The 26,172-nt window shown below is 41.9% G+C and overlaps 1 protein-coding gene across 11 annotated transcripts in view; it reads left to right on the top strand.

Moving 5' to 3' along the window:
• Positions 1–26,172, top strand: part of NFATC1 (nuclear factor of activated T cells 1) — a 114,926-nt gene that overhangs the window by 41,340 nt on the left and 47,414 nt on the right. For all 11 annotated transcript variants that reach the window (XM_085220087.1, XM_085220086.1, XM_085220083.1 and 8 more), the window contains exons 4-7: positions 3,383–3,585; positions 6,584–6,756; positions 8,676–8,816; positions 24,461–24,516. In XM_085220087.1, coding sequence (XP_085076213.1) covers positions 3,383–3,585; positions 6,584–6,756; positions 8,676–8,816; positions 24,461–24,516 — 573 coding nt within the window. The remainder of the gene's footprint in view (positions 1–3,382; positions 3,586–6,583; positions 6,757–8,675; positions 8,817–24,460; positions 24,517–26,172) is intronic.

Below are 26,172 nucleotides of genomic sequence, written 5' to 3'. Positions count from 1 at the left end.
GACCTTAAAAAAAAAGAAATACAATCATAAATCTAGTTTGAAGATGACACAGTTTAAAGAACAATGCAGAACATGCATCTGATATCTTAATATTTATTTTCCAGCATTTAAACTCTTCTTGTGGGAAGGCAGGGATGCAAAGGTGAGGCTTTGCATTTTAGGTTGATTCCTGGTAAAAAACCTGTGGGAAAAGTACCGTCTGAGACTCACAAGTAGGTTATGAGGTACAGCAGTAGCTAAGTTCTGATTTAAGGATAAAGCCTGAAATGGCAGAACCCAATGCAAGACTAAGATTTTTTGACCCATTCGCCCTGATTCAGTAAAACACATGGTTATCTCAGTGTGTGATTTTGCTTTTGACGAATTGAGGTTTAAGTTACTTGCTGGTCTATTTTTACTTTTTAAGCAGCCTTGTAATTCAATATGGGTTTGTTTTAATTTTACACACTCCATAAAAAGCACCCTCCGTAACAAGCTGGAGAAGTCACTGCTGGTAATGCATAGCTACGTAGATTTTTCTTCCAGCAGCTTCCTGTAGAAATTTAATCGGTTCGTGTGTCACACTTTATTACGTTTTCCTCTGTGAACCTGCGTTACGCTCACGATCGAAAATACCCAGCAGTACCCCATGTCTCCTCCGTCACCATGGCCTCAATGCTGAGGCTCTAGAGATGTTGACGTAGCGTGAGATCAGTCCGGGCTGAATCCAGGTCACTCTGCTAGCCCTACTCAAGTCTGTGGCAGTAGTAAACAGCTATGGCCGCAAGGCACGCGGGGACAGAGATGTGCTGAGTGAGACGGTGGCTTCCCTGTGGTCGCCAGCTGTGCTGGGAGCACACGAGCTGCTCAGACTGCATCTCTACGGGCTGGGACTTAAAACCAGAAAATTCTGTTTTTGCACTATAGCACAGATCTTAGTGTTGAGAATCTTTCTGCTGCCAGACATAGGAGCCACGTGTTTTGAGAACTACCTTGTCATGAAAGGGGAAGTACGCTGTTTTGGTACAGGCAGTGGCTACAGAGATGGCTGATGGTGGGGTCAGAGGCAGGAGAGCTGAGGACTGCTGCAGTATGACAAAGCTGAGCCTCATGGCAGGCATGTTTCAAACTCCTGTTGGAGAAAAACACCTTTTTTTTTAAGGTTTCCCACTGAAATCTTGGAAATGCAGCTTCTTGAAGTTATTCGAGCAGCAAATTAGAAAGTCACTGCCACTTTTTGCTTGTGACCCGGCAGAGAAGCAGCCTGTCACCTGCTGCTCCTGGCTCTGAGGCTGGCAACTGAACTGAAAGACACAGTCCATAGAACCTCTGTGAGAGCTGAGGCTGAGATCTGCTTTTCTGTTTCCACCATTCTGACACTGCCTGTATTGGAGACAGGGAAGAGATGTGGAGGAGTTAATGAAAGCATCAGAGCCTCCAGCCTCCTCCACAAAGAGCTACACACATTAAAGGAATGGCAGCAGATCCTCCTGCTTGATGTAGGATCGTGGGAGAGGCCCACCCAGCAAATCTTCTGTGGAAAAATAAATAAAAAGCTGTAGGGAAGTAGCTTTGTTTGCATTTTCCTACTCCATAAATTAAAATTGTTCCTGCTCACCAAGATGTAATCAATGGCATAAAACGGATCTGTCTGAGTTAGTGATGGTGTAGTGATGCTGTACACCTCCAGAAAGCCTGGTCTCTCCCACTTGAATCATTAGCAGAGGAAAGTATACCTATAACAGTGAGAACGTTTCCTCAGCACTACATACCTCCTGTAACTGCCCACCTGGTTCATGCTCCTCTCTCCTGCAGCTGCCACATCCTCCCTACTCACAGTGCAGGGCTTCACAGCTCTCAGGTGGAAGAGAGTTATTCTGAGGGCTTGTTTCCCAGCATCAGGTGGTAGCATGAAGAAATGGTAGAGTGATGAGAGATGGAAGAGCAAGGGGACTGTGGGACTGCTATGCCCACGTGGCTGGGATTGACTCAGCATGGGTGTGGGCAACAGAAGTGGTTGGGGCCTGTGGCAGGCACAGTCCCTGAGCTTGCTTGTGAGTGCTTCTGTACTGTGAGCTCTGTGCCATGGTTCACTACAAAGGGTATAGCTGCCTGGGCTGTAGTGATGGTGTGGCAGGCACACTGAGGTCAGTCAGGAGGTGTGGGGAGAGGAAACTGCAAAACCTCTCTGCCTGCCTGGGACACATTCTGCATGCAGCAGCAAGATCCCTTTGCATGGCATGGCAGTATGAGCCAGGAGCTCTGTCTTGCCTGTTACCTGCTAGTTTTTGCCAGGCATTGAAGCCGATGTACTCAATTCAATTATTTCCCTGCTACTCAGTGTACCCCTCATCTGCCAGGCTGTTGGGCTCGCTGAGCTTGCTCATCCTGGGCTTTTCTGCAGCCAGGGCTGATCTTGAAGACCCTTGTAGTCTGAAGATGAAAAGTTAGCCAGGTGAGCCAAACTGGCAGATAGGGAGCTCAGTTTGTGTCTGCTTGAAGACAGCCTCTACCTGGCAGCATCTGTTGTATTCTTGTTTTTCACAGAGTGTTTAGGCTGGCCTCACCTTAAATACTGAGCAGCACACAGAGCTGTGAGGCCTCGTGCTTTAGAGCAGAGGGCTGCTGATGACAGAGGAGTGGGATGCATGCGGCTCACTCATGTGCTGTCTGCTCTCCCTTGGCAGACTGGGCTTTGCACTGGCATAAACTCTAGGTGGCTGCTTCAGAGCAACAGTATTGAGGGTAGGCACTACTGCTTTGACATGTAGTAGAAATAACTCTTGTTGGCATCACAGTTGTCACTGTAACACGAATGAGGCTCAAGTCAGGCCAAGTAGCTTCATTGAGATTTCTGTGCAATTCTAAGAAGAATTTGCACACATGGTGAGCATCGAGTTATGTACACATGATCTGTCTCCATTCTGTTCCAGTTTTTATTGGCATAAAAATCAGTGAGAGGAAGTGTCCTCCACATCCTCCACATGTGGAACCCAGGAAGCTTAGGGGTGGATCATCTATGCTCTTTTCCACACGCAAAACCCCCTTACCATTGCTACCCTCAGTACTGCAGATGAACATTTGACTGTGTTGTTTTGTGGTTTTTTTTGCCAAACTCTGCGACAGAATTTACGCAAAGATTTCTGTGGACATAGCAAGAGTGCACAAAAGTTCACCTCATCTAAAATGCCTCAGGTCCTCCGAGATAATGAGACATTTTCTGAGTGCACCTTTTTATTGTACCAATATTACGTTACAGGAAAAATTGAAGGGGGAAACTTAACACATAGCACCTGTCACAAGTTCTTTCCTTGAATTAGGCTCTCCTGCTTATAAAAATTTAATTGATTCCTAGCAGTTTATGTCCGTGGTGCTCAGTGGGCGTTTTCTGTTCTCTTGCCAGCTCCATGGTTACTTAGAAAGCGAGCCCCTGACGCTACAGCTGTTCATTGGGACTGCAGACGACCGCCTGCTGCGACCCCATGCTTTCTACCAGGTTCATCGAATCACTGGGAAGACTGTTTCCACCACCAGCCACGAAACAATACTTTCCAACACCAAAGTCTTGGAAATCCCACTTCTTCCAGAGAACAACATGAGAGCAACGTAAGACCCAGACACTATCCCTGACTGCTTAGCAGTTTCCTCTTGGTCTTCCCACTTAATTTCTTCTGTTTTGTGATTATTTTTTTTTTTCTTGTATACTATTTTCCTTATTCTGTTTTTTTTTTTTAACTCAGTAGTAGTAAGTTTTCACAACTTCACTAGCACAAACTGCCTCTCATCAGCTTAACAACAAAATGAACTTTGCAAATATTTATGACAACTGATTGCTTTCATTCTAGAGTTTCAGCCAATGTGCTTATTTGCCATTTAAAATAAGTGTCTCGGTTACCAAGCTCTAAATATCTCCTACCTCAGCTCCTGCATTTAGTTTCTAAATATGACACCTCTTACTCCTGTATGTGCTAGCACAAGGAACAGGGCCTATTAAAATTTATCTTTGGATGTCAATGGAACCTCTTCTAGAGGACATTTCCAAGTAACCTAGCCTTTCTCATGACAAACAAAACCATTCTTAGTTCTTATCTAATAAAAATCCACATTTTACAATGGCATTTGTTTAGAAGCAAAATTTTTAGGGAAGGAGTTAAAACTTACAGAATGCAGTTACTAAACTGGAATGAGTTTTTCCGTGCAGGAAAGAAAGCACCCACACCTTACAACTTCTGAATTAATAGGAATCTGAGTGTTAATGGTAAATTTCATTACAGGATTGTGTATAAGGAATCCAGTATCAAGCTGTGTATGTGACATAAGCAAGACCCTCAGTATGATTTAATCCACTCCCTTCTTCAACCCTTATTCAATGATGCTAACCCTTCTCCAAATCAGCTGCCCTGGGAGGAATTTGTATGTGCATCTACTGATGTATTAATGTGCATGTGTACATATATGTATACATGGTTGTGTGCAGGTTTGTGTGTATTTATAGGGAGACAGAAAAGACAAGTAAATAAACAGACAAAAAGAAAGCAGGCCCCACCACAACAAAGACCATGGGAAATCCCAGGGAACTTTAAAAAACCTTGATTTTACTCCTGGTTATTCATACACTGTTTTCTTCACCTTAATGAAGTGAAAAACGGTATCGGACACTTGAAGCCCTTCTGTATATAGCAGTTATTAGAAGCTGGTTTGCAATGTCATGTGCAACATGTGCTGGAGTGCATCATGTAAATAGAAGAACTAGAATGTGGTTAACTGCACTGCCGGCTGGGATGAGGATCATCACTCAAGATCTGAGGACCTCTGTCACTTCACTGTGTTAAGTCGTGACGAGCATGCAAAATTAGTGGCCCCATTTTCTGTCACTGGAAGCTGGCACAATTCCATTGAGGTTATTGAAATGTCATCACTTCGTACACAGAAAATATTTCTTGGTTCTTCTGTTACCCAGTTTGAATGATATTTTTTGCCATACGGGAACATTAATACTGTTTCTATCATCTTTCCCTATAGAATAAAGGTAGTCACGCAGTTCTGGAACCAAACTGAGTATTTTCATGACACATATGCCAGATCATAGTAGAGTTCTCCCAAGAACCACAAACAGTGCTTTGGCTTATATAAGCCTTGTATGTCAGTGCTCTAAAACCTCATGTAGGCTAACAATGAACTGAAATTTAAAGCCAAGGACTTTTCTCACAAATACTTTGTGTATTTGGCTTTTGTATAATGAAGCAATGAAGCTTATTAGCATATTTTAACTTTGCACATATATAACTACTACTATCGATTTCAAGTGTTAATATCTGTGATTTTACAAGCCTGATTTGTGCTCCTCTGTACCTTACAGAGTCTGAACCAATTGTTGAGGTTTTTTTTGTTTTGTTTTACAAGTCTTGCTATGAAAGAGGCAATAGTGAGATGCACATCATTTCTTCTCTGTCATATGGATTATTGCATAAAATTTTGACATACGTACAAATATTTCTTAATTCTTATGACTTCCTCTGCTAATATGCTTCATTAAGAAGCATTAATATGTTCATTAGTTTCTTTGATCATACCAGCAAAGGTATTTTTGTTACTCTGAAATCTATACTTCAAAAAAAATGCAGGTCAAAACCAGGCTGCCATAGTTTTTATTTGCAGTTTGCTTCAGAACTGAGCTTCAAAGGTCTGGAGGAGGAATTAAACTCTTTAATTCAAAATAAAATTAAACTATATGTATTTAGTATAATAAAATGCATGCCAGAGACCAGTGCCCAGAATAAACTGCAGTGCAGACTTTGTAGTCTTAACCAAAGCAGAGGTATTTTTGCAGTGGATTTTTGAGCGTGTATGTTTATTTATCTTTTGTTCTGTGAACTTTCTCTGTTGGAATTTGCTTTGACAGAAATTCTGACTCATTCACAAGAAAACCAAAATTGAAAAATAGGAGTGAGAGAGGTCAGAAATAGCAGGAGTTCTTTCTGACAAACAGCACATTTTTCTCTAATGTAGAGGGGAAACCTTGAGTTTATTTTATTTTTTTCTTGCAAAGCTTCAGCTCACTTCAGCTTACGACTCTTACAAATTCACTCATATAGAAGCACATTGAGAGTGGGTCTGACTTTGTGAGAACTACACTCAATAATGAGTATTGTCAGGACTTTGCTCTAGAACAAAAATCATTGAATATTTTTATCCGAATTAGCCATAACATGTGAAATTGTTACTATACCTGCATTCTAAGTTAGTAACACAGTGTGCAGTCATGTCCTGTCCTCTGGACTCCTTTAGTCCATTTCTTTGCACTTCAGCTAGTCTGTAAGCTCCATCCTTTCACGGTGTGTTGGGATGGGAGGATCTTTTACATTTTCTTCCTCTGGCAATTGGAGTAACAGCCTAGGTTTGTGTGCTCAAGTTTAGCTGCTATGTGTTACCACCAATAGCCTGAATTGAGCTACTTGTGGATGAAGTCTGATGTGTTTAGCTTGGTCATGAGGCTGTGTATGACACAGAAGATGTACAGGAGACAGAGAAGAAACTGCACTCTTGTGTCCTTCTGAATTCTGCTTGAAATGAATTGAATTGCTCTGTGTTCCCTTTTGGGTAGCATTGACTGTGCTGGAATATTAAAGCTCAGAAACTCTGACATTGAGCTGCGGAAGGGAGAAACAGACATTGGGCGGAAGAACACACGTGTGCGACTGGTCTTCCGAGTCCACATCCCACAGTCCAACGGGAGGACCCTCTCTTTGCAAGTAGCCTCCAACCCTATCGAGTGCTGTAAGTAGAAACAGATATCTTTCACTTGCTAGCTCTTGTGTCACTGAACATGCAGCGTTTGTCCACCAACATGCTAAACACTTGTTCTGCTGTACTTGTCTAGCCAGTGAACCTTGCTCTATTTTGCAAAAATGCATGGTTTTATTGATGACAAAATACCTTTGCTGTAGAAAAAAAAAGTGTAGCTTTGTGCTTCTATCCCTTTATAGGGAAGAACGCACTTAGAACAAAAATAGAGTACTGCTAAGCTAACAGTAGGCCTGGAATTGGCAAGATTTGGGTTTTTTTGGTGACTTCCTATCATACAGGTGACAACTGTAAGAGTTTTGGAAAGCAGTTATGGTGTCCTAGTCACTCTCTCTCCCCAGCATAAAGCAAAAAGTCAGCAAACAGGACCTGAAAGCTTTGATGAAGGGCTAGCAATACACTAGAGGTGACACCATGGCTCAAGTTGCTTGGTATTCGTATTTTTCTAGGGATTGTTAATAGCAAAGCTCCGGGAAAGAGCATCCCCGCATTCCTCTTGCAAAAGCAGTGTCATCAGTGACAGACTTTAAGACCAGTATTAGTACTACATCCTTTTTTGCAGGGCAGCACTGCTGCCATTCTGGTAGTCTGAGTCTACAAGAGAAGCAAGCTTTATAGGAAAGAGCAGTGCTGTTATACCAATAGTTACAGCCTTCTTCCTTCATAGTCATTCATTTAAATAAACAAACAAGTGGTGACGGTGGGAAGGAGGTTATATTAAGGTATTCCAATGTTATTATGAAGAGTAGCAGAGCCTCCATACCTATAACAGGTAGACTGACATAAGGCCGTATCTTCTCTCCAGGATATGCGTGAGATGGATAATTTTCCCCATTCCTTTTTTGAAAACACTCTAGGTTAATAAACATCAAGAAAAAAAGGAAGAAGCAAAAAAAAGGAGCCATGGTTTTATCCTGTTCCTTGCTGTAGCTGATGAGACATTTTCAGTTGCTATGTAGCATGATAAGGCCAAAGTTTGAATGCATCCTGAACAGTCCATCCAAATGTGCCAAGTTCAAGAGGCCACTAAATATGAAGCCACTTGGATTTATATCTGTGACTTGCAATTTTAAGTACCGTGTAATGAGCAAAAGCGTGGTACATGCCTCCTCAAAGGAATGGAAAACAGGAGGGAAAAAAGAGTGCTAGTGTTATTTCCAGTGCAGAATGTGAAATAAGCTGGTGCCAAAAACTTCATGCATCTCTTAGTGCATGTGACACCAGGAGTAACCATGTAATCTGGATAAAATGTCACATCATCCCTTGAAGTTCAGCCATGCTCACTCCATGTCGCAGTTCAGATGATAAAATATTTGCCACGAGAACACGGTTTCTGTTTGTATGAGTCCACATGTGCTTTGGCACTCAGGTGTTGGTGGAAATATGCTTTCTAAACCGTGAACTTTTGCTGGATTGTGAGGCTCGTAGCTACTGATAAAAGTCAGTTTGCAACTATGGCTGTTGTGACAGTGATGTAGTTTGGATGTGGATGATCTTGTTCTCAAGTATGCCTTGTAAATGTGTGGCATATATGCGAGGAACTATTATTTTGTCTCTTGGAGAAGTTACTCTAAATAAACAAATTTCTCTAAATTCTTTTTGGCATAGTACAGATCAAGCTGAGTTTTAAACTTAAGCATCCAGGGTTTTTTTGTGAGCTTTTTGAATCTGTGCCACTGTATTTGATAAGAGTATTGTTTATGACAAAAGCACTTAGAAACTGTGTTTCCTACAAATCTTCTGACTGTTCCTTGTTTTTATATCAAACTCAGCTTATCTTATGAGAGTAAGGATTGCAAGTATTAGGTCCCTTGCTAATGTAATATTTATTTATTTTTGTGTGTTTGTGGTTGCTTTTTTTTTTTTTTTTTGTCTTTTATATACCTCTCCAGCTCAGAGATCTGCCCAAGAACTGCCTCTGGTGGAGAAGCAAAGTACTGACAGCTTTCCTGTTACTGGAGGGAAAAAGATGATTCTGACCGGCCATAACTTTCTGCAAGACTCAAAAGTCATCTTTTTGGAGAAAGCACCAGGTATGTCTTTTCAATTTAGACTCGTGTCTGCCTTCTTCCCCCTGTTACAAAATCCTGGCCAAATGGTGATAGCATCATCCCCATAATCACATTTTCCTCTGTGCATAGTATGTTTTCCACATTTCTGGGTTAAGCTGTGAGAGAGGTCTGTGTTGAGGCCTCGTGCTGCAGCAGCTGTAGACACAGGCAGGCAGCAGTGAGGCTGTTTCTGCAGCAGTGCAACAGAGGGAGAGCACTGGAGGCCCGCAGTGGCATTCCTTGTAACGCCTGCATGGTGGAGTGGGAGCAGGGCTATGAGTCAAAGTCAGGCTCTGAAATGAGATAGTTAAGGATAGCTTGGAGTCTTGTTTTGGAAAGGGTTTCCGTGGCACTGACTCAAGCCATGGATTCCTCAGCTGCCGGCTGAACCCCCCCTGCACTTTCAAGCATCTTGGGCGCTCCTCAGGCCAGCCCTGGTGGTGTCAGCAGAGCAGTAGGAAGGGGAGCCCCGGTGGGGAAAGGGCTGAGGAGGCACGAGAGCTTCCTCCCCCCACTATAGCACCTGCAGGCTCCCAGGGGACAAGTGTGGGGCTTTCCTGAAGGTTCCCATCACACTTTAAGTCACCAAAAGTAAGCATCAAGCTGAGGCAGAGCAATCCTGAGCCCTTCGTGCAGTCCCAGGTGCCACACTGCACTCAGGGAGCGAGCAGGATGCCCTTTTGGCTTCTTCAGGAAGTTTAAATTGAAAAAAAAAAAAGAAAGGGCAATATTGCAGCATAAAAATCTGAGTATAGAGGAATGAGACAGAAGAGTAGTTCTGTGTACTTCATATTTAAACTTCATTCCCTTTACAAAATTGGGTTAGTGCCTTTACTGACTGTGAAAAATTTCTGAACTATCCTGTACCAGAGAACTATAATGGAAATGCTCCTTGCTCACTAGCAGGTACCACAGTGTGGATTTGGACAAAGCAGGATGCTCACTATATTGACTTAAATTACAAAAGTACAAAACAAGGCCAGCCTTGCTCTGTCTAGCCAGACAGATACCTCCCTCAAGCAAAAGGAATTGGAGGCTGCACAAAGGCAGAATACAAAAACAACATGGAGATCAAGAAAAAATTATATATGCAACATTTTTGAAAAATCATGAGAAATGAAGGAGTCTATAGTTGTACACTGAGTCTTCTGGTGAGGAATTAAATGATCTAAAGGCCTGTCACTCTGGAAAACCCTGCTTGGGTGTATGGATTGGTAGGATGGACCCATGCAGGAGTGTCTCCTCTACATGAAGACATCGCCAGAGGTCCCCCTGCTCTCTGACTTCTGGGTGCAGAGCGGACGGAAGTGCTGTAGGAGTCAGTCAGTGAGCTGTTGCCATTGAAGAGTAATCAGTATGATTACTAATTTACTAAAAGATCTGATTTGAGACTCCCTGCTTCATTTTAGTGCTATCACAGGAGATTTGGTGCGATTGCAAGGCAGTACTGCCACATGGGAGGACACTATGGGGATGAGCCTTTATAGTTTAAAAGCATTGCCTGGAACACCTAGCCTGCAATAATTTCTCAACTGCCCAGCTGCTGATTTGTAAGGCAATTATGTCACTAGGAATGGCTCAGAATTTTGCCAGCAAATCCAGGGCAATTTCTATGGACTCTGAGTTGTGTGCTACTTTGTGTAACACAGCTTGATGCATTTAAAACAAGCAAGTCTAGTGCATCATTGTCTTTAGTGACAGATTGTCTCAGCTCATTTTTTGAGCAAGGTCACTGTGTATTATATGAAATAAAAATGCATTCCCAGCCTTTGCTTTTGAAAATCAGCAAGCAGTGTTTCCCTCTCAGCTACTGCATGTATGTAAAAGTAGGTCAAGAGAAGGAACACCAGCATAGTTTCTCCTTCTCTTAGAAAGTTAGTTATGAACTTTTGTGATTAGCTGGAGACATTCATTAGTTTTGCCACTGTTGCTGTTTTTGTTTTTGAATTCAAAATGTTAATCACGTTCCTAGTGAGTAACAGCCAAATACATCTATTACAAAGTAACAGATCACAGGAATAATTGCACTCTATAAAGGGAAAATATCCTTTATTTGAAATTTAAACACTATACTACATGAGTTCATGTTTTCAGTCTTTATTCAGGCAGAGTCCCCAAGCCAGGAGGCAGCCTCCGTGTGCTTGTCTAATTTATGCTAGTCTGCATACTTAATTGGTTAACGCAGAGAGTTTGAGAACACGTTGTGTTTGGCTTCTGTGGTTTTTTTCCTTCTGTCTGAATAATTTCTTTAAGTCTGCTGAGTGCATTGTGGTATGCTGAATGTTTTTCCAAGCATGAGTCCCAAGCTCTCCGTCTTCAGGGCTAGCCCTCAGCTGTTGTAATCTCTGGAGGAATGGCATTATCCTGGCCTCCTTGCGTAGGGAGTCTGTCTTAACTGTGACTCATACAAGAGGGAATCCCTGAAGAATGATCAAATCAATCTTTGAACCGGGGAGGCAGGACATGGTATTTTCAGCTTAACCCTTTACTGGCTTCTTTTCAGCCACGGAGTGTATGAACAGGAGCAAAAGATTCTTTGCAGCAGTGCAACACAGAGGAGGAACTAGTCAGCTGCAGGGTGAAGGTTTGCTGAAAGGACTGTGAAAGCAGGGCTGTGAGGACCCCATCTGGAAGAACCCCTTGTGATACGGCGTGGTGCTGAGGCAGAGGGCACCTCTTTGGATAAACAATGGATCTTTTCAGAAGTAGACTGAAGCTAGCTCAAGCTTGCTGCAGGACCAGAAAAAAATTCTCATGTGTTGAAATGAGACTTTATTTCAGAGGATTTTATTCAGTGTTTTATTGCTTGCACATCAGACCGTGTTTTCCAATGATTATTGATGGCATAAAGCAACCATCCAAGAAACTTAGGGATAGTTAAGATGTAAATGCTGAATGAACATTGAGAAATTTACTCTTTTAAATTCAGCATTTACTTTGACAGAAGGATCTCACAATATACTTCTCTCTTGCATATTACACTAATAATTACCTTCTTTCAGTTTCTGTCCTTATAGTCATAGGTTTCTCTTCCTAATTTTCAAGTGTCTTGTGAGTCTGTGTGTCACGCTTGCTGGGTGCTAGATTTAGGACACTGCAGAAATCTGTTTTCATCAGAAGCATCAGTACTTTCTGAAATATGAGTATAGATATCTGCAGCATCCTAGAAACAAGGACACTTGATGCTCTGTGCTGGTGTTCACTGTGGAGGCAGGGTGTGCATTTTGGTTATGAAAGCTGATGAAATGAAGTTGATGTTAGCTATGCAAGGAAGTATTTGACTAAGATCAGCAAAATGCTTTCTTCCTAACACACTCATCTGGAAAAGCTTAGATTGTGATCTGGATCTATATTAAAAGACACTGAGTTATTAACTTACATTTGTTAATCTTTTTATGTAGTTTCTAGGTTGTGTGAATGTACCAGGCAACAAAAACCTTCAGGGAAGTTAAGAAAATGCAGAGATGTTTGAAGAGTTTTTAAAGACTATATATCTGGAAGTTACCTTCTTTTTTTTTCTCTTATAACAATGTCTACAAACATTATTTATTTACAAAGCTATTTTTGAAAGGTAACAAGAGTTACCTTTATGAGAACATAAAAAAGCACAAAGAACCTAACAGAAACAACCAGACTTTTGTCTCCTTGTGTATCAGAGCATGATTAGTGATGTTTAAGTCTCTCTATAACTCAGTTCACAGAAATGTTTATTGTAATTGACAAGTGAAAATTTACTAATGAGACACAAGTAGTATTGCAAGCACCGAAGCACAGTGAAGATAGAGGTTTATCTTCTTGGCATATACCCATGTCCTTCCTTCTAGGATATTGTAGAGTTGCACAAGGTGTTTTAGGATTTGGAAAGTCTTGCACTATGATTTGAAGGAGTTAACTTATCCAGTTAGACCAAAAATCTCTCCTTGCTCCTGTAGCTAGAATACGTTTGGCACTAGAGCTAGCTCAAGTATTTCTGGACTCCCTTGATTTGTCCAAGTCGAGACATATTTCAGAGATCAGGTTAAAATGACTGAAATCCTCATTATTAGCAAGTTTTGATATATAGGAAGAACTGGATATTTAGTGTATTATTACTGGTTATCATTCAATTGAGATTCCACTCTTTAAGTTAGAGCTCCAAACTCACTTATTTGGTTTTGTGCTTAGTGACCAGAGCTCAAGGCAAGAGTTTTAAAGAACAGAAAGGCAGAAATGTAACACCCAGCTTTGTCATAGGATCAGATTTTCAGATAACACTGACTTTGAAATTCTGATTCTGTGCTGTTAAATTTGACAGCCTTTTTGTCTTGTATGTATGCAACCCTGAAGACGCATCACTCTCTTTAGTGGGCATAATAGAGTTCACTATTTGTAGCACTACATCTCTTAGTAACTCCAGGCTTATGGACTTCTGTGGCTTTGAACATGTTGCTGATTATTCTGCCTTCAAATCAACAGTGATCCTAGCACCTGTAACCTAATTACATAATATCCCCAGCTATTGTGCCTGAAGCATTTGAAACTCAAGTTCATGGAAGATGGAGAAGTAAACACCACCTAAGCAACATTTCCTCCAATTATTTTCTCCTGTTTATGGGCATTTTCAAAGAGTTAAACAGTTTTTCAGATTTAGCTTCAAACTGTTCATTGTAGTATCATTTTTATTATGTTAAATGAATTTTTCTGTCAAAACTGTTTGTCTTTGCTGCTGGAACAGGTTGCGCTCTTAGATCATTAAGACACTGATGTAGCATGATAATAGCTATGCTGGAGCAGATGAGAGATAGCTGGGTGAGATCACCAAATTTTTAGTGTATATGCCAAAGAAAATCTCTCTTTTCTGTAACTATATCAAATAGGAAAACCTGAAGTTTCCTTTATGTTGAAAGAGTTGTCAAGTTTGGTCAGCCAAATGTTTGCACAGAGAAAATGCAATATGGAAAAGAAGAAAGCTGGATGAATTTAAGTGTCCATTGAAGCATGTCACAGGCTTTTTGTTCCTCTCGATTTTCACCATCTGTAGCAAAGATTATAATCAATCAGTTGCTGCTTTAAGGTGCAAATGTCAGTTCAAACTCTTGGAAGGATGCTGAGAAATTCAGCTCTAGTTCCTGTACACTGCGGGAGAAAAAGTTACTTCATTGCATAGTAGACACTCAAGTGCAGTATTTTAAGTTCCAGAGAACTTACGGAAAGTTCTGGAAAATTGTATGTTCCAAAACACTTGAGTAGCATGTGGATGGAACGGATGCGTTGGGGAAGCATGTGGGCTTTGGAGTTTGACTCAGCTGTACTCTGGAGCTCAGGGCTTGGAGTCTGTTTTGACGTGATGTGATGTGATGGGGAGACGGGTGACCTGAGTCTTGGCAGAATTCCATTTGGTAAAAGATCTTACATTCTCAGCAATCTTTCCATTGCTCTTTCCATTGCCAGTAGCAGTCACAGTTTAGGGGGCAACTGGCCAAAAAGGGGTCAAGTTTCCCACTGGTAATCATATTGTAGCTCACATAATAAATAAGCAAGTGACAAAACTCCCTTTCCCCTCTAGTCAGATGGACAGATAATACATAATTTGGTCTCTATCTATCTGTTTTTCCAAGTTCGGGACACATGTTCCAGTTGGCAGTGAGCAGTTATGCTCTGACTCATGTGCAGCGAGGTTTAAAATTCTGGAAACTAGATAAACTGGAAATTTCAAAGGCATACAAGTTGGAAGCATGGAGTTCATGTGAAGGTCATTTGAACCTGCTTCCTGGAGATGTATTGATAGCTGAAGGGGTTTCTGGCCGTTGCTCAGAAACAGATATCCTTGAGCGAGTAGTATCATCAAATGGCAGAGTCATTTGATGGTGGAACCCTTTCACGCACACGCAGACACCATGATGCAGCTTGTAGGAAATGTCAGCACGTTTCAGTTTTTCCTGGCTGTTTAGCATAGGGAATGGCAAAGATAGAGTGGGACAGCAGCCATATGCATGAGATGGTATCAGCGGCAGCAAGCCTCATCCTGGGAGTTACTCTTGCAGTTAAGAACAAGATGAATCAATCAGGGATATTTATTGTGCACAGCAGAGAAACAAGGAATAAGCGTCCAGTCTCTAGTTCAAAGTAATTTGTCTGAGCAATTCTGTGAATTTTCAATTATTACAGAAGCTATGGATGCTTGAAGTTTATTCTTTCATGTCATTGCCAAACTGAGTGGCTTCAAGCAGCTGCATCTATTCAATCAAAGCTTTGTCTATGACCATTTATAACTAGCACAAGATTTCAGCTAGTTATTACTGTTCCAGCAGTACCCTCCAAATATACAGGAGTTCACAGCCCTTAAAGTCCACAGTCTAATGAAGCAATTAGTGCCCAAAGATAGGAGAGAAAAGGGGTGTTTACCTTGGTTGGCTGCCAGACTCCCACTGTGCTGCTCCCTCACTCCTCTTCCTCAGCAGGACTGGGAGAAAACAAGATGACAAACATCATGGGTCAAGATAAAGACAGGGAAATCACCCATACTCAGCTTCTCTGCTGGCTCTTCTACCTCTTTCCCACCTATGCAGCTTAGAGGGATGTGGAATGAGAGTTGCTGTCAAGACATAATACTTCATGTCTTCTGCTCCTTCCTCCTTACACTTCCCTTTCCTCCAGCATAGGGTCCCTCTCACAGAAGACAGTCCTTCATGAACTGCTCCAGCACTTGTCATGGACTGCAGTTCTTCAAAATGGTTCCTTTCTACAGGGTACAGTCCTTCAAGAAAAGACTGCTCCAGCCTGGGCACCTCCTTTCACAGGCTGAAGCTCTTGCCAGGAGCCTGCATCTGCATGAGCTCTCCTTGGGCTTGCAGCTTCCTTCAGAGCAAATCCATAGCCTGTGTTGGGAGCATCTGCTCTGCCATTATTCTCCATGGACTGCAATAGGACAAGCTGCTTCAGCATGGTATTCTCCATGGACAGCAAGGAAATCTCTGATCTGGCACTGGGAGCACTTCCTCCCCCTCCTTTTCTGGACCTGCTCTCTATAGGATTGTTTCTTTTGCATTTTTCTTGCTCCTCAAAGCTGCTGCACAGTGCTTTTTATCCTTTCTTAAGTATGTTATCACAGAGATGCCATCAGCATCACTGTTTGGCTCAACTTTGGCCAACATTGGGTCCACTGCAGAGCCAAGCTTGAATTGGCTATTTCCACGTGTGGCAACCGCTGGCCTTTTCCCACAGGGGTCAACCTTGTAGTGCCCCACTGCCAACACTGATTGTCTGCATCTTCTGCTAGAGCACAATTCATTATCTCCTGTTACTTCCCTGACTGGTCATTAAGAGTTGATTCATGTCTGAAGTAGACATCACAGAAAGAAAAGGGAAGAGAAGTGGAAGACGAATAGCCTGTCTTTTTAGATCTGCTGAAGGAATAAAATTGCACCTCCAAGAGCAATGTGAAAGGAAGTACAATGATATTTAGAGAGGAATAGTGCTGAGACATTTCCAAAGTGTGCCTTGTTGCAAGAAAGCTGATATCAAGGCAGATAATCAGGGATTATTATGTATATTAAATAACAGGATCATAGATTCACACGTAATATCATCACAACAACAAAACTGGACACTCTACACCTTGTCCCATCATCACATTACAGCAACACAAATTCTCCACAGTTATTACAGCTCTATGATTGAGCCTAGTCTTTTTGAACAGGAGAAACTAGATAAGGGACACAATGGAGACAGTGAGATAGAAAAATCAAAGTGCCATTCAGAAATGTACTGTTTGAACTCTGCTAACAAAGTCATGATAAGTTGCCATAATGGTGTGTCTCTGGAAAATGAGAAGTTGTGGCCACATAGATAAAATGTAGAGCTTGTGTCTTAAAAACAAACAAGAGGGTAGAATTGAAAACATTTGAACCAAATGTTTATCTACAAGATGAGAAGGATGTAGTAGTGGAAGGTCGCTTCAAGTGTTACAGGTCTGAGAGCTACAGTACAAGTGGTGGTGTTGGCATCAAACATAGAAGAGGTAGAACAAAATAACTGTTCTTGGAGAGAAAATTAAGAATTTGGCTGAAACTGGGTGTGAGGTTTTTTACTTTGAAAGTCTTTGAAAAAATACAAGGTAGAAGATGAAACTGAAGAAAATGGGCCAGGATTATTCTATTTACTTTTAGCTGCAGAGACCCAAGTTCTGACTACTAGAGGTTCCCAGAGGAAAGTAAAATTCTGAAGAAAAGGAGATAAGAGAACTGTAACCAAAGATAGAATGCAGGACTGATGATGGGTGGGTGGGCTTGGTTCTCTGTGCTTGCTCTAGAGAAATTTTGTAGGCATGTCAAGCTGCAGTTTTACTGGTAAGTTGAGTGTATTAAGCCTGGAATTAGTGAGAGTTTTTAAATAAAACCCTCAGACCAAGATCAATTTAAATAGAGGGAGGTGCCAGAGAGCACAAATTGTGTAACCAGTCTCCATTCTGCTGAAAATAGGATCTGGCAGGTCATTTCAGATGGTTTTGGCTCAAAATGAGCCTTAATCAGTCTGTTTTCAGCGCAGTGCCTCCTTTTAATTACCTGGACTAAAATTACTCTTGTTTTCAAAACACTTGAACTCAGAATAATTAAGTCTGTTAGACATACTGTGGCAAAAGCAGCAAAAAGTGTGCTATTTAGGCAAAGTGATTCCCTCAACTTTTGAGGGGACAGATAGGAACCAGACAGATAGGAAGTTCATGTATGGCACCAGACAGATAGGAAGTTCATGTATGGCACAGATACCAATGCACTGTTAGGTACAATTTGTACTGCGTTTTTATCACAAGGTCGCTGCGTGACACTTTTATTGTAATGTAAATTGCAATTAAATTGTAGTGTAAAAAAGAGAGAAAAAGGAACTTAAAGCATCACATGCATGACAGACTCACATAAGTATACATAATATTTATATATAAGTTCAAGACTGCAGAAATGTATGGCTGAAGGAATGCACAAAATCCATATGCTGCAAATGCTTGTAAGGGGACACAAACACAGACAGCAGCTTTATAATTAGGCAAGTTCTGCATGAGCCTTGCTGCACAGACTGGTTCTGGATAGGGAACCAAACTATGGGATCAATATAGTGAGACAGTAGGCTGAGAGAAGAGGTAAGAAAAGTAATTGGGATCTTCCTGGCAAGGAAGAGGGAAATAAAATACATGAAAATCAGAGTGGCTGCCTTTGCCTCTAAGCCTCAGCCCAAGCACAGACCTGGTCTAACCTGCCTCATGCATGGAAGTCGATTGCATCTTCACACAAAGCTGAATGACTGTCTGAATGACAGGACTTCACCTTAGTTTTCATCTTCTTTTCTCACTGGAGGCCCATCCTTTCCTTCTGGACATATTCATGGATCAGTAGTCTCAGAGCCAGGAGGGTACATCTGAGGGAAAAAGAGGTTGGCAAATTAAAACTTTACAAATCCTTCAGTGCTAAAGGAGCTGAATATGTGCTAATGTAGTTGAATACAAAGGTAGACAGACTTTGCAGAGCGTTTTCCATTGCATCTGTGTCCTACCTGTTCTGAATATGTTAAAGTAATCTGGTATGTAATATAGGCACTATTGTTTAGGGTAGTCTCACAGCACATTAATCAAGGAGTGGATTCCTTTGGGAGTATAGAGTTAGTTTCACTGTCTTACTTGCAATATATGAATGTAAATACAGATTTACAGTCCAGCCAGCACAATCAAACTGTTGAGCTTTAGGCTGAAAGAATATAAGATGTACACTGTGTATAGGCAGTGAAATCCCAGGTGATGTCTACTCTTCTTGTATCTCAAATGAACACAGTGCTGCTAAAGAGTATAGACTGTTTTAACCCACTGTAATGAAGATAGCTTAAATACATCACAACTCTGCCTATATGCCCATTTCATTGATCCAAGGTGTAATTAGTTGCCAGATATGCATGTTACACACTCCCAGGTTTCAGGGCTTGGAGTTTTGTTTTGGTTTTGTATATCGTTTTCCCTTTCTATCATCTCTCAGCCTGTAATGAAAGTTATACTGGCGACTTGACTATTGTGAGCTTGCAAACCTTTGGCACTATTCTTACAGTTCCCTGGAGAAAAGAAGGTAAATCAGTTTTGTAAACCCTTGGAAACCCAGCCTTCCTGATGGGCAGTGAGAAGTAGAAGACAGTACAAGATTTCTTTGAAAAGTCTTTACAGCTGTTTGACTGTGTGGTTGTTTTGTGAAGAACCTATGTACTGTAGGTTGCTCTGAAAGTAATGCCTCCTATTTATTTCCATGGAAGCTACAACAAAGAGCACAGTTACACTATTTGGCAGAGCAGATTTTCACCTACAAAATGCTGTTTTTCAACTTAATCACCAGCACTAGCTATGCATTTTTGCCAGTGATGAACAAGAGCCTGCATGGCATACTTGTAAAAATCTGTGCCAGCAGAGGTTACCCACTGTTTCACAGCTGCTGTGATGGTGTCACTACTTGGAAAATGCTCACACAGTCCATCTGATGGAAGTCAGATGGGAGTCGAAGCAGGTAGAAGTCAAAAGGCTCCAAATCTGGATTATATGGTGGGTGTGGTAGGACAGTCCAGCCACGACTGGCAGTGTGTTCCGTGCTCTTCAAACTGGTACGGAACCTGGTGTTATGTTGCATGAAAAAGGTTGTCATCTTCTCTGGAATGATTCTGGAAATTTGAGCCTTCAGCTTAGTCAGTGTCATGATGTAGCAGTCAGAGCCCCTTTCCAAAAGACAGTGCACATCACCTGCTGATGGCTTGGACTTCTTCTTCCATGGGGAATTCACATATCACCACTCCATGGACTCATGTTTCGACTCCAGCTCTTAGTGGAGACACCATATCTCATCACCAGTAACTATGTGATGCAAGAAACTGTCACTTTCAGCCTCAGACTGGTTCATTAGTTCCTGACAAACTCGCATATGCTGTTCTTTCTGTTCCTGTGTGAGCATTTGCAAACTTTGTGATATTCCAGCACTGGCACCATTGTTTGCAACACACTGAAGTCAATATTCAGTTCTGCACACAGTTGCCTGGTTGGTTGCTCTGGGCAGCCTGGTCTGGTGATTGGTGACCCTGCTCATGGCAGGAGGGTTGAAACTAGATGATCTTTGAGATCCTTTTCAACCCAGGCCATTCTGTGATTTGATGATTCGCACAGATGAGCTGATTGAGACACTTCTTTTCATGGTGTGACAGCTGTGCATGGTCATCTGGAACATGGGTTGTCTTTCAGGGTGCTGTCACCACTGTTGAAACACACCACCCACCACCTCACTGTGCTCGCATCCACTATTTGATCCCCAAAAACGTTCAGCAAGCATTGATGAATGTCAGTGGCTGCCATTTTTTTACGCAGGAGGAATTCAATGACACATCTTTGCTCCATGCGCATTTCCATGTCAGGCGTCATTTTGTCAGACTGCCTCTCTGCTGCCATCTGTCACACAGCAACAAAATAGAACAGAATATTGGCGGGAAGGTTCAGTCGCTCCTACCATACCGCCAAGATCTGCCTCGGACGTTATGGGCCAACATAATAAAATAGAAGGCATTACTTTCAGAGCAGCCCTCGTACATATGTTGCGGTCTGCTAGGTTTTATGTGTGAGTTTACACTACTTTTTTCATGCTGCTTCTGTGTTAAAACAAGCTCCTACAGTGCATTTTTATGTGGAAATCTTTTAGCTGGGTGTGGTGGGGAAGCCGTTCAGTGACTCATACTGCAGGGAATTCCCTAATGAATTAGAGTATTTTTACTTCTGGAGTTTTGCGCAGTTTCCTTTAACACTGGAGTGGGCACTTGATAAGAGCAGACTACAAAGACCCATTCATCGTTGAGCTGCTCCGTTTCAAAATTGGATGTTTGTATTTTGCAGAGCTGAAAATCCAGCCCAAGTAACATGGTAGGTTCACAGCATTTCATCATTCATAATCCCAGGTGCTCTGAGTGCTGAAAAAAATGAATCATGGTGAAGTACACCCAAAGCAGAGACTGCTATAAATACCAGCACAGCGCAGTGATGGGTCTTTAAACATGAGGCTTTCTGACAAAACTCAATGTCTTCAGCTGCCAACAGTGCTGATGGCCATCTGTGAATGGAGCACAGCTCTGTGCCAAACCCGGGTCAGGTGGGCACAGTCAGAGAGCTCTTGTGAGATGGGGCTTCATGTGCTGCACTCTTTGTGCTGCCTGTTCAGAAGAAGAGGGATTCAGAGCTCCTTCAAGCCCATGGCTTGAGTCCCTGATGGAGTCCTGGTTTGTCAAATCAGCTGCTTTTGGCATCGTGGGAGAGGGGCTCTCTGCTGGTTACTCAGCAGGGCTTTTTTCCCTCTGATTCTGTGTGCAGCTGTTTGGTTTTCCTTTCCTTCTGTAAATCAAACAAAGAAAAGAACCTAAACAAACAAGCAAACAAACAAACCTGAACGAATACCTTGACTTTTTAGCTATATAAAGGGAAGTCTTTCAGTTGAAAACATTGCAATATAAATCCTAAAACACCAAAACAAAGCCAGACATTTGGTTTGGAGAAGACACTTCTTATTACTTGGTAAAAGTAAGTAGCAAAGGGAGAGAGAATGAAATAAGACCTTTGGAAAAGCCTTTTTCTCCCTTCTCTCTTTTCCTACTTGCCTCCTCCTCTCCTTCCTCTCCTACCTCCTTCTACCTCCCCCTTCCCCATATAACGACTGCCCATTTGGGTACAGTAATTCCAGAGAGTAAACTTTAACGGGAATGCCTGAAATGTGTCTGCTTCAGCTTTGTGTTATGTCTGTAATTTGAATTATTTGCATTTTGGAAAGGTATAAATTGCTCTGGTGTACTTTGGTTGGCCAGCAGCCAGGAGGGAGTTGCCTTGGGCTCTGAACCAGGCTGCTGCAGATGTGGCAGGCGTACAATGGAAACTTTTGTGGTTGAGCAGCCCTCACTCCTCAAGCACACTGATGGGAGACGGTATCCCGCCTGCCTCTGAGGGTCCTCAGCACACGTGGCACTAGGGGCAATGCAGTTTTCTCTGGTGGAGGCAGATTTTCCTGGTGCTTTGAGCTCCCACAAACCGTTCCAGAGCCACTATTAATTTCTCTTTTTAAAAAATTTCAGCTGAACTGTATAAACCTGCAAAACATGTTTACTGTAAGAGGTTGACGTAGTGGTCTAAGGTTTCCCTCCTGGAGCTGATCCCAGTCCGTGGGCGTTGAGATTTCCCTCTTGGTTTACCAGACGTAATATGAGGAATTGTCTTTTTTTTTTCTTTTTTTTTTTCTTTTTTTTTGAGTCTCTGCTTCATAACAATTTTTCCTCTGTGTGTTTTTGTTAAATTAAATGTCACTAGCTGTTAATGAGTTGTCTATTCCCTACTCCTTCTCTCTCTTCACCTTCCCTGCAGTCGTCAAGCAGCAATGATCTGCAAAGTCTCAAGAGAATTTATTGGAGCAAAAACTGTATTGTTCTTAACCAGCTTCCAGAGACAAACCACGGCTCTGGATTTTTATTTTCCTAATAGTTTAGCTTACAGCATTTAAAATATTTCTGAACAAACTCTCTTTGTCATCATAAAAATTTCAAAAGCACATAAAGGCACTGCTGCATGAAGTAATTGAAAGATTAGCGATAGTTGGAGTCATTTTGAATTTTACTGAAGTATTGGCAGGAAATAAAAACCAGAAATCTGAATCAGATCATTTGTCTCTCAAAGCAGAAATTAAACACTGCAAAAAGACTGAAGTAATGTAATACATTTACGAAGGTAAATGGAACACATTAACTACTAGTCTGGACACCTTAGATTTAAGAAAGAAAGAAAAAAAAAAAACAACCCAACAACAGAAAAACCCTTACAAAGCCAAAGTTCCTAGCCTTTGCAGAATGTGTGATAAGCGTCCATGTTGTGTCACCTTTCCAACTGATTGATTAACTGGGTGGGGAGGAAGTGAGGGGCTGCAGGCTCTATGTAGAGAGGGAGAGGGAGGTAGAGGAGCCCGCTCCCAGCCAACAGGTATGTCATGGCTTGCAGAATATTGGTCAGCTTTTTCTACTGACAGCTTGGGGGAAGCATCTGTTGGATAAATTGTGATCACCTGTCTTCCAGAGAACTCTGCTTCAGTGCTGGCACTCCTAAAGCCTTTGCTAAGGAGATTTGAGCATGGTTTGGCTGAGCCTTCTCTTCCCAACCCAAATGTGGCAGTGCCGATTAAAGGGATTCCTTTTCCAGTGTCATGGTTTAAAATGTAGGAAGAAACGAAGGGTAGATCTGCTAATTGTTTCCTACAGAAATACCTGCCAAATCCACTGTGCTATTTGTGTTGCAGCTTTCACGTTGCACTTCTTTCCATACGTTAAAAAGAATTGGTTTTGGATGTGAAAACAATTGCCAGTGCTAGTTCCTCAGTAACATTCCTTTCACAGTAGGACAGCTGTACACAAAAATACTATTTACAGACATTTGTAATAAATCAGACAGTTCTAAATGCGTCACCTCCATCCTGGCCATGAAAGTGAAGAGAGAAGAGAAAGTGCATTCACTCTTCTACCTTGCTAAGAGCTGCTTTTCTAAGGCAAGCGCACATCTATGTGATGAAGTTCAAAATAGCTGATATTTGCATTTGTATGTCCTGATGCTGCAATAAATACACAAAAGAGATAACAGAAGGTCTGATTTTCCATTGAGTCCAGTGACATCTGACAGTGGTGGGACTCGTTAAGCTGCATGTGTCCCTCCTGCTGAACTTAGACAGCAGTCTGCTTGTGGCCTTTTGTACACGTCTGTTTTTTTTCTAGGCTTGCAGAGTGGAAACCCTACATGTTTGTTTGTTTGTTTGTTTGTTTGTTTCAAATTTCTCCGTTGCATCTTGAAGCCACAAGGGAAAAGGAAATAACCTCCTACTGACCAAGTACTTCTGTGTCAAGCACAGAAAAAAGAGACCAGACAAAACCAATTTATTCCAATAGGCAGGTACTCAGTAGAAACTGATGTGGCTTAAGTTCATTTTTGCTTGAAAATATGAATGCATTGAATTAAGAGTACCCGACACACCACTCAAAACAGCTATGGCAAACTATAGAGTGGACCTCTTCAGGACCTAGATGCTGCATAGAAGCTACATCTCCCAGTGCATTGTCTTGCTGTTTGTTCCAAGCAGCAAAAATATGTCAAGCCAGACTAGGAATATAATAAAATGAAATATTCGATGGCTGAGGAGCTTTCTTAATGCTATATTTTTGTTTTGTTTAATATTAATGTTGAACACGACTGACTCCATAGACAGTGATCAAAAGAACTTACAGGTAACAGTATTCCCAAACAGAAATGTTTGGGAAAGTAACTTGTAGAAAAGTTTCACATACTGTTCAAATTAGTGACAGAACAACATCTCAGTGGCTTTCCCACATCACAGTATGCTGTATTGTAGATTATGGTATGCTCCCAAGAGAATAAATGGGCTTCCATAGCGGGTTACCCAGATGGCTTCCTAGTTGGGCAAAGCTTGGGATATGTGTTCTGAGAGCTGTTTTTCATATATGCAATGCCCCTTCCATCAAAGAGATCCTTTGAAAAGTCCTTCTTTTTTAGGCTTGGGAGAAGAAAAAAAGGACAGAACTCGATATCTTTTTCTTTTGTCTTTTAGATGGTCACCATGTGTGGGAAATGGAAGCCAAAACTGACAAAGAAATGTGCAAGCCAGTAAGTCTGCCTTAAATATTTTAACATCGAGATGAAAAACATATATTGCCTTCTCTAGCACTGTTACTAAAGAGGGATTTCCAAGGCTTTGGCAGTGTGTCTCCCCACTGAAACAGAACAAGTACTTGGGCCTCCCCTTCTGGAAATCTTTCTTTAATGGGAGCATGGAGTAAAAAGCCTTTATTGGAAGCTGTCCCAAAAGTAGAAGAGACCATTTGGAAAATATTTTTTCATTGCCCAGGATGGGCCAGCCCTGTCTGCTCATCTTCTGTCTTGCTGGGTTGGTTCTCCTCTCTGCTCCCAAAACAATTTCTGATCATTTTCCCTGGCTTTCCTATACCTTCAGCAGACGAAATCTGAGTCCTCTCACAGGAGACCAAACTCGGGGTTGGAGAACTGTGGCTCATTCAGCCATGACTATAAATGGGAATTATGGCAACTATCTTACTTCTGTAGCAATATGCTATAGTTTGTTAGCTGTGAACCTACTGGAGACAGGCAGGCACACAATTTGAAAGACCTCATCTGAAAACAGGCCAAATGTTAAGATTACCATTCCCTTTTATTCCATCAAAGTGTCAGAGAGGTTTTGATGATCACAGCAGATTATGCTGTGCATTTGTGGAAGCCGATGCCCTAGCAGCCAAGTCTCCCCAGCCCCATGCCGGAGCACTTGTTTTATGACAGTGGAAGATCATCTGCATGATCTTCAGAGCTCCTTGCTGTAGAATGAGATGTTCTTGAAAGATCTCCCACCCACAGAAATTAGCATACTTAAAACTTCCTGAGGTGTTAGTTAAAAAAACACCAAATACATTTCATTTTGAAAAATGTAAATACTTGTATATTTACAAGTGTATTTGCAAGAATAATTATATCCTTGTCCTAATTCTCCTTTCAAAGGAAGTTATATTAGAGCAGGATATACTAAGGACAGCCTGCCATGCCAGTGAGTGTTTGTTCTTTCTACTGCCACACTTGAGACCATAGCTTGATTTTGGGCCCAAATTTTTGTGTAAAGGAAAGAGCTGATGGCTAGTGAACCTATAAAGACCTGAGCCATGCTAATATTTCATATTTCCAATCATAAAATCCTTTTGTTTGGATCATGTTTTGTTCTACTGATTTTGAACTGCTTGACTTCACCTGTGAGGCTCTTCTCAGCCCTCCTCCAGAAGTATGCCACTGCAGTCTGTGTATGGCAGATGTCCCAGGTGACCTCCTGTGCTAATCTGTGTATGGTAAAGGCATCAAACAGGAACCTGGTCAGCCTGTGTCTCATCCACTGCAATGTCCTTCACAAACTTGACAGCCCTGGACAGGGAGGCAGAGGAAAGGACTTCTGAAAACTAGCATGCTGTTAAATGTGCCCCCTTAGCTTTGCAGACCAGTCTAAAGCCAAGTCCTTCACAGCATCTCATCCCCATATCAAGGGTGCCTGTCCTGCCCTCCAGTGTTGGGTGCTTATGCTGCATGGCTCAGAGCTGGAAGGAGCTGTAGTGATTGTCCACACAAAGGACACTGTGGGCAGCAGGAGGCATCCCTGTGCATGAAACCCACCAGTTCCATGGGGAGAATGCAGTTCTCCTTGGGAGACCAGTCTTCTTGGAGTTAACGTATAAATATTACTGTACAATTCATCTGCCTTAATCACGC

Source organism: Meleagris gallopavo, chromosome 3, assembly GCF_905368555.1.
Source record: "Meleagris gallopavo chromosome 3, MGAL_WU_HG_1.1, whole genome shotgun sequence".
NCBI lineage: Eukaryota > Metazoa > Chordata > Aves > Galliformes > Phasianidae > Meleagris > Meleagris gallopavo.
Note: the sequence above shows the minus strand (reverse complement) of the source record. Positions and strands in the feature narration are given on the sequence as shown.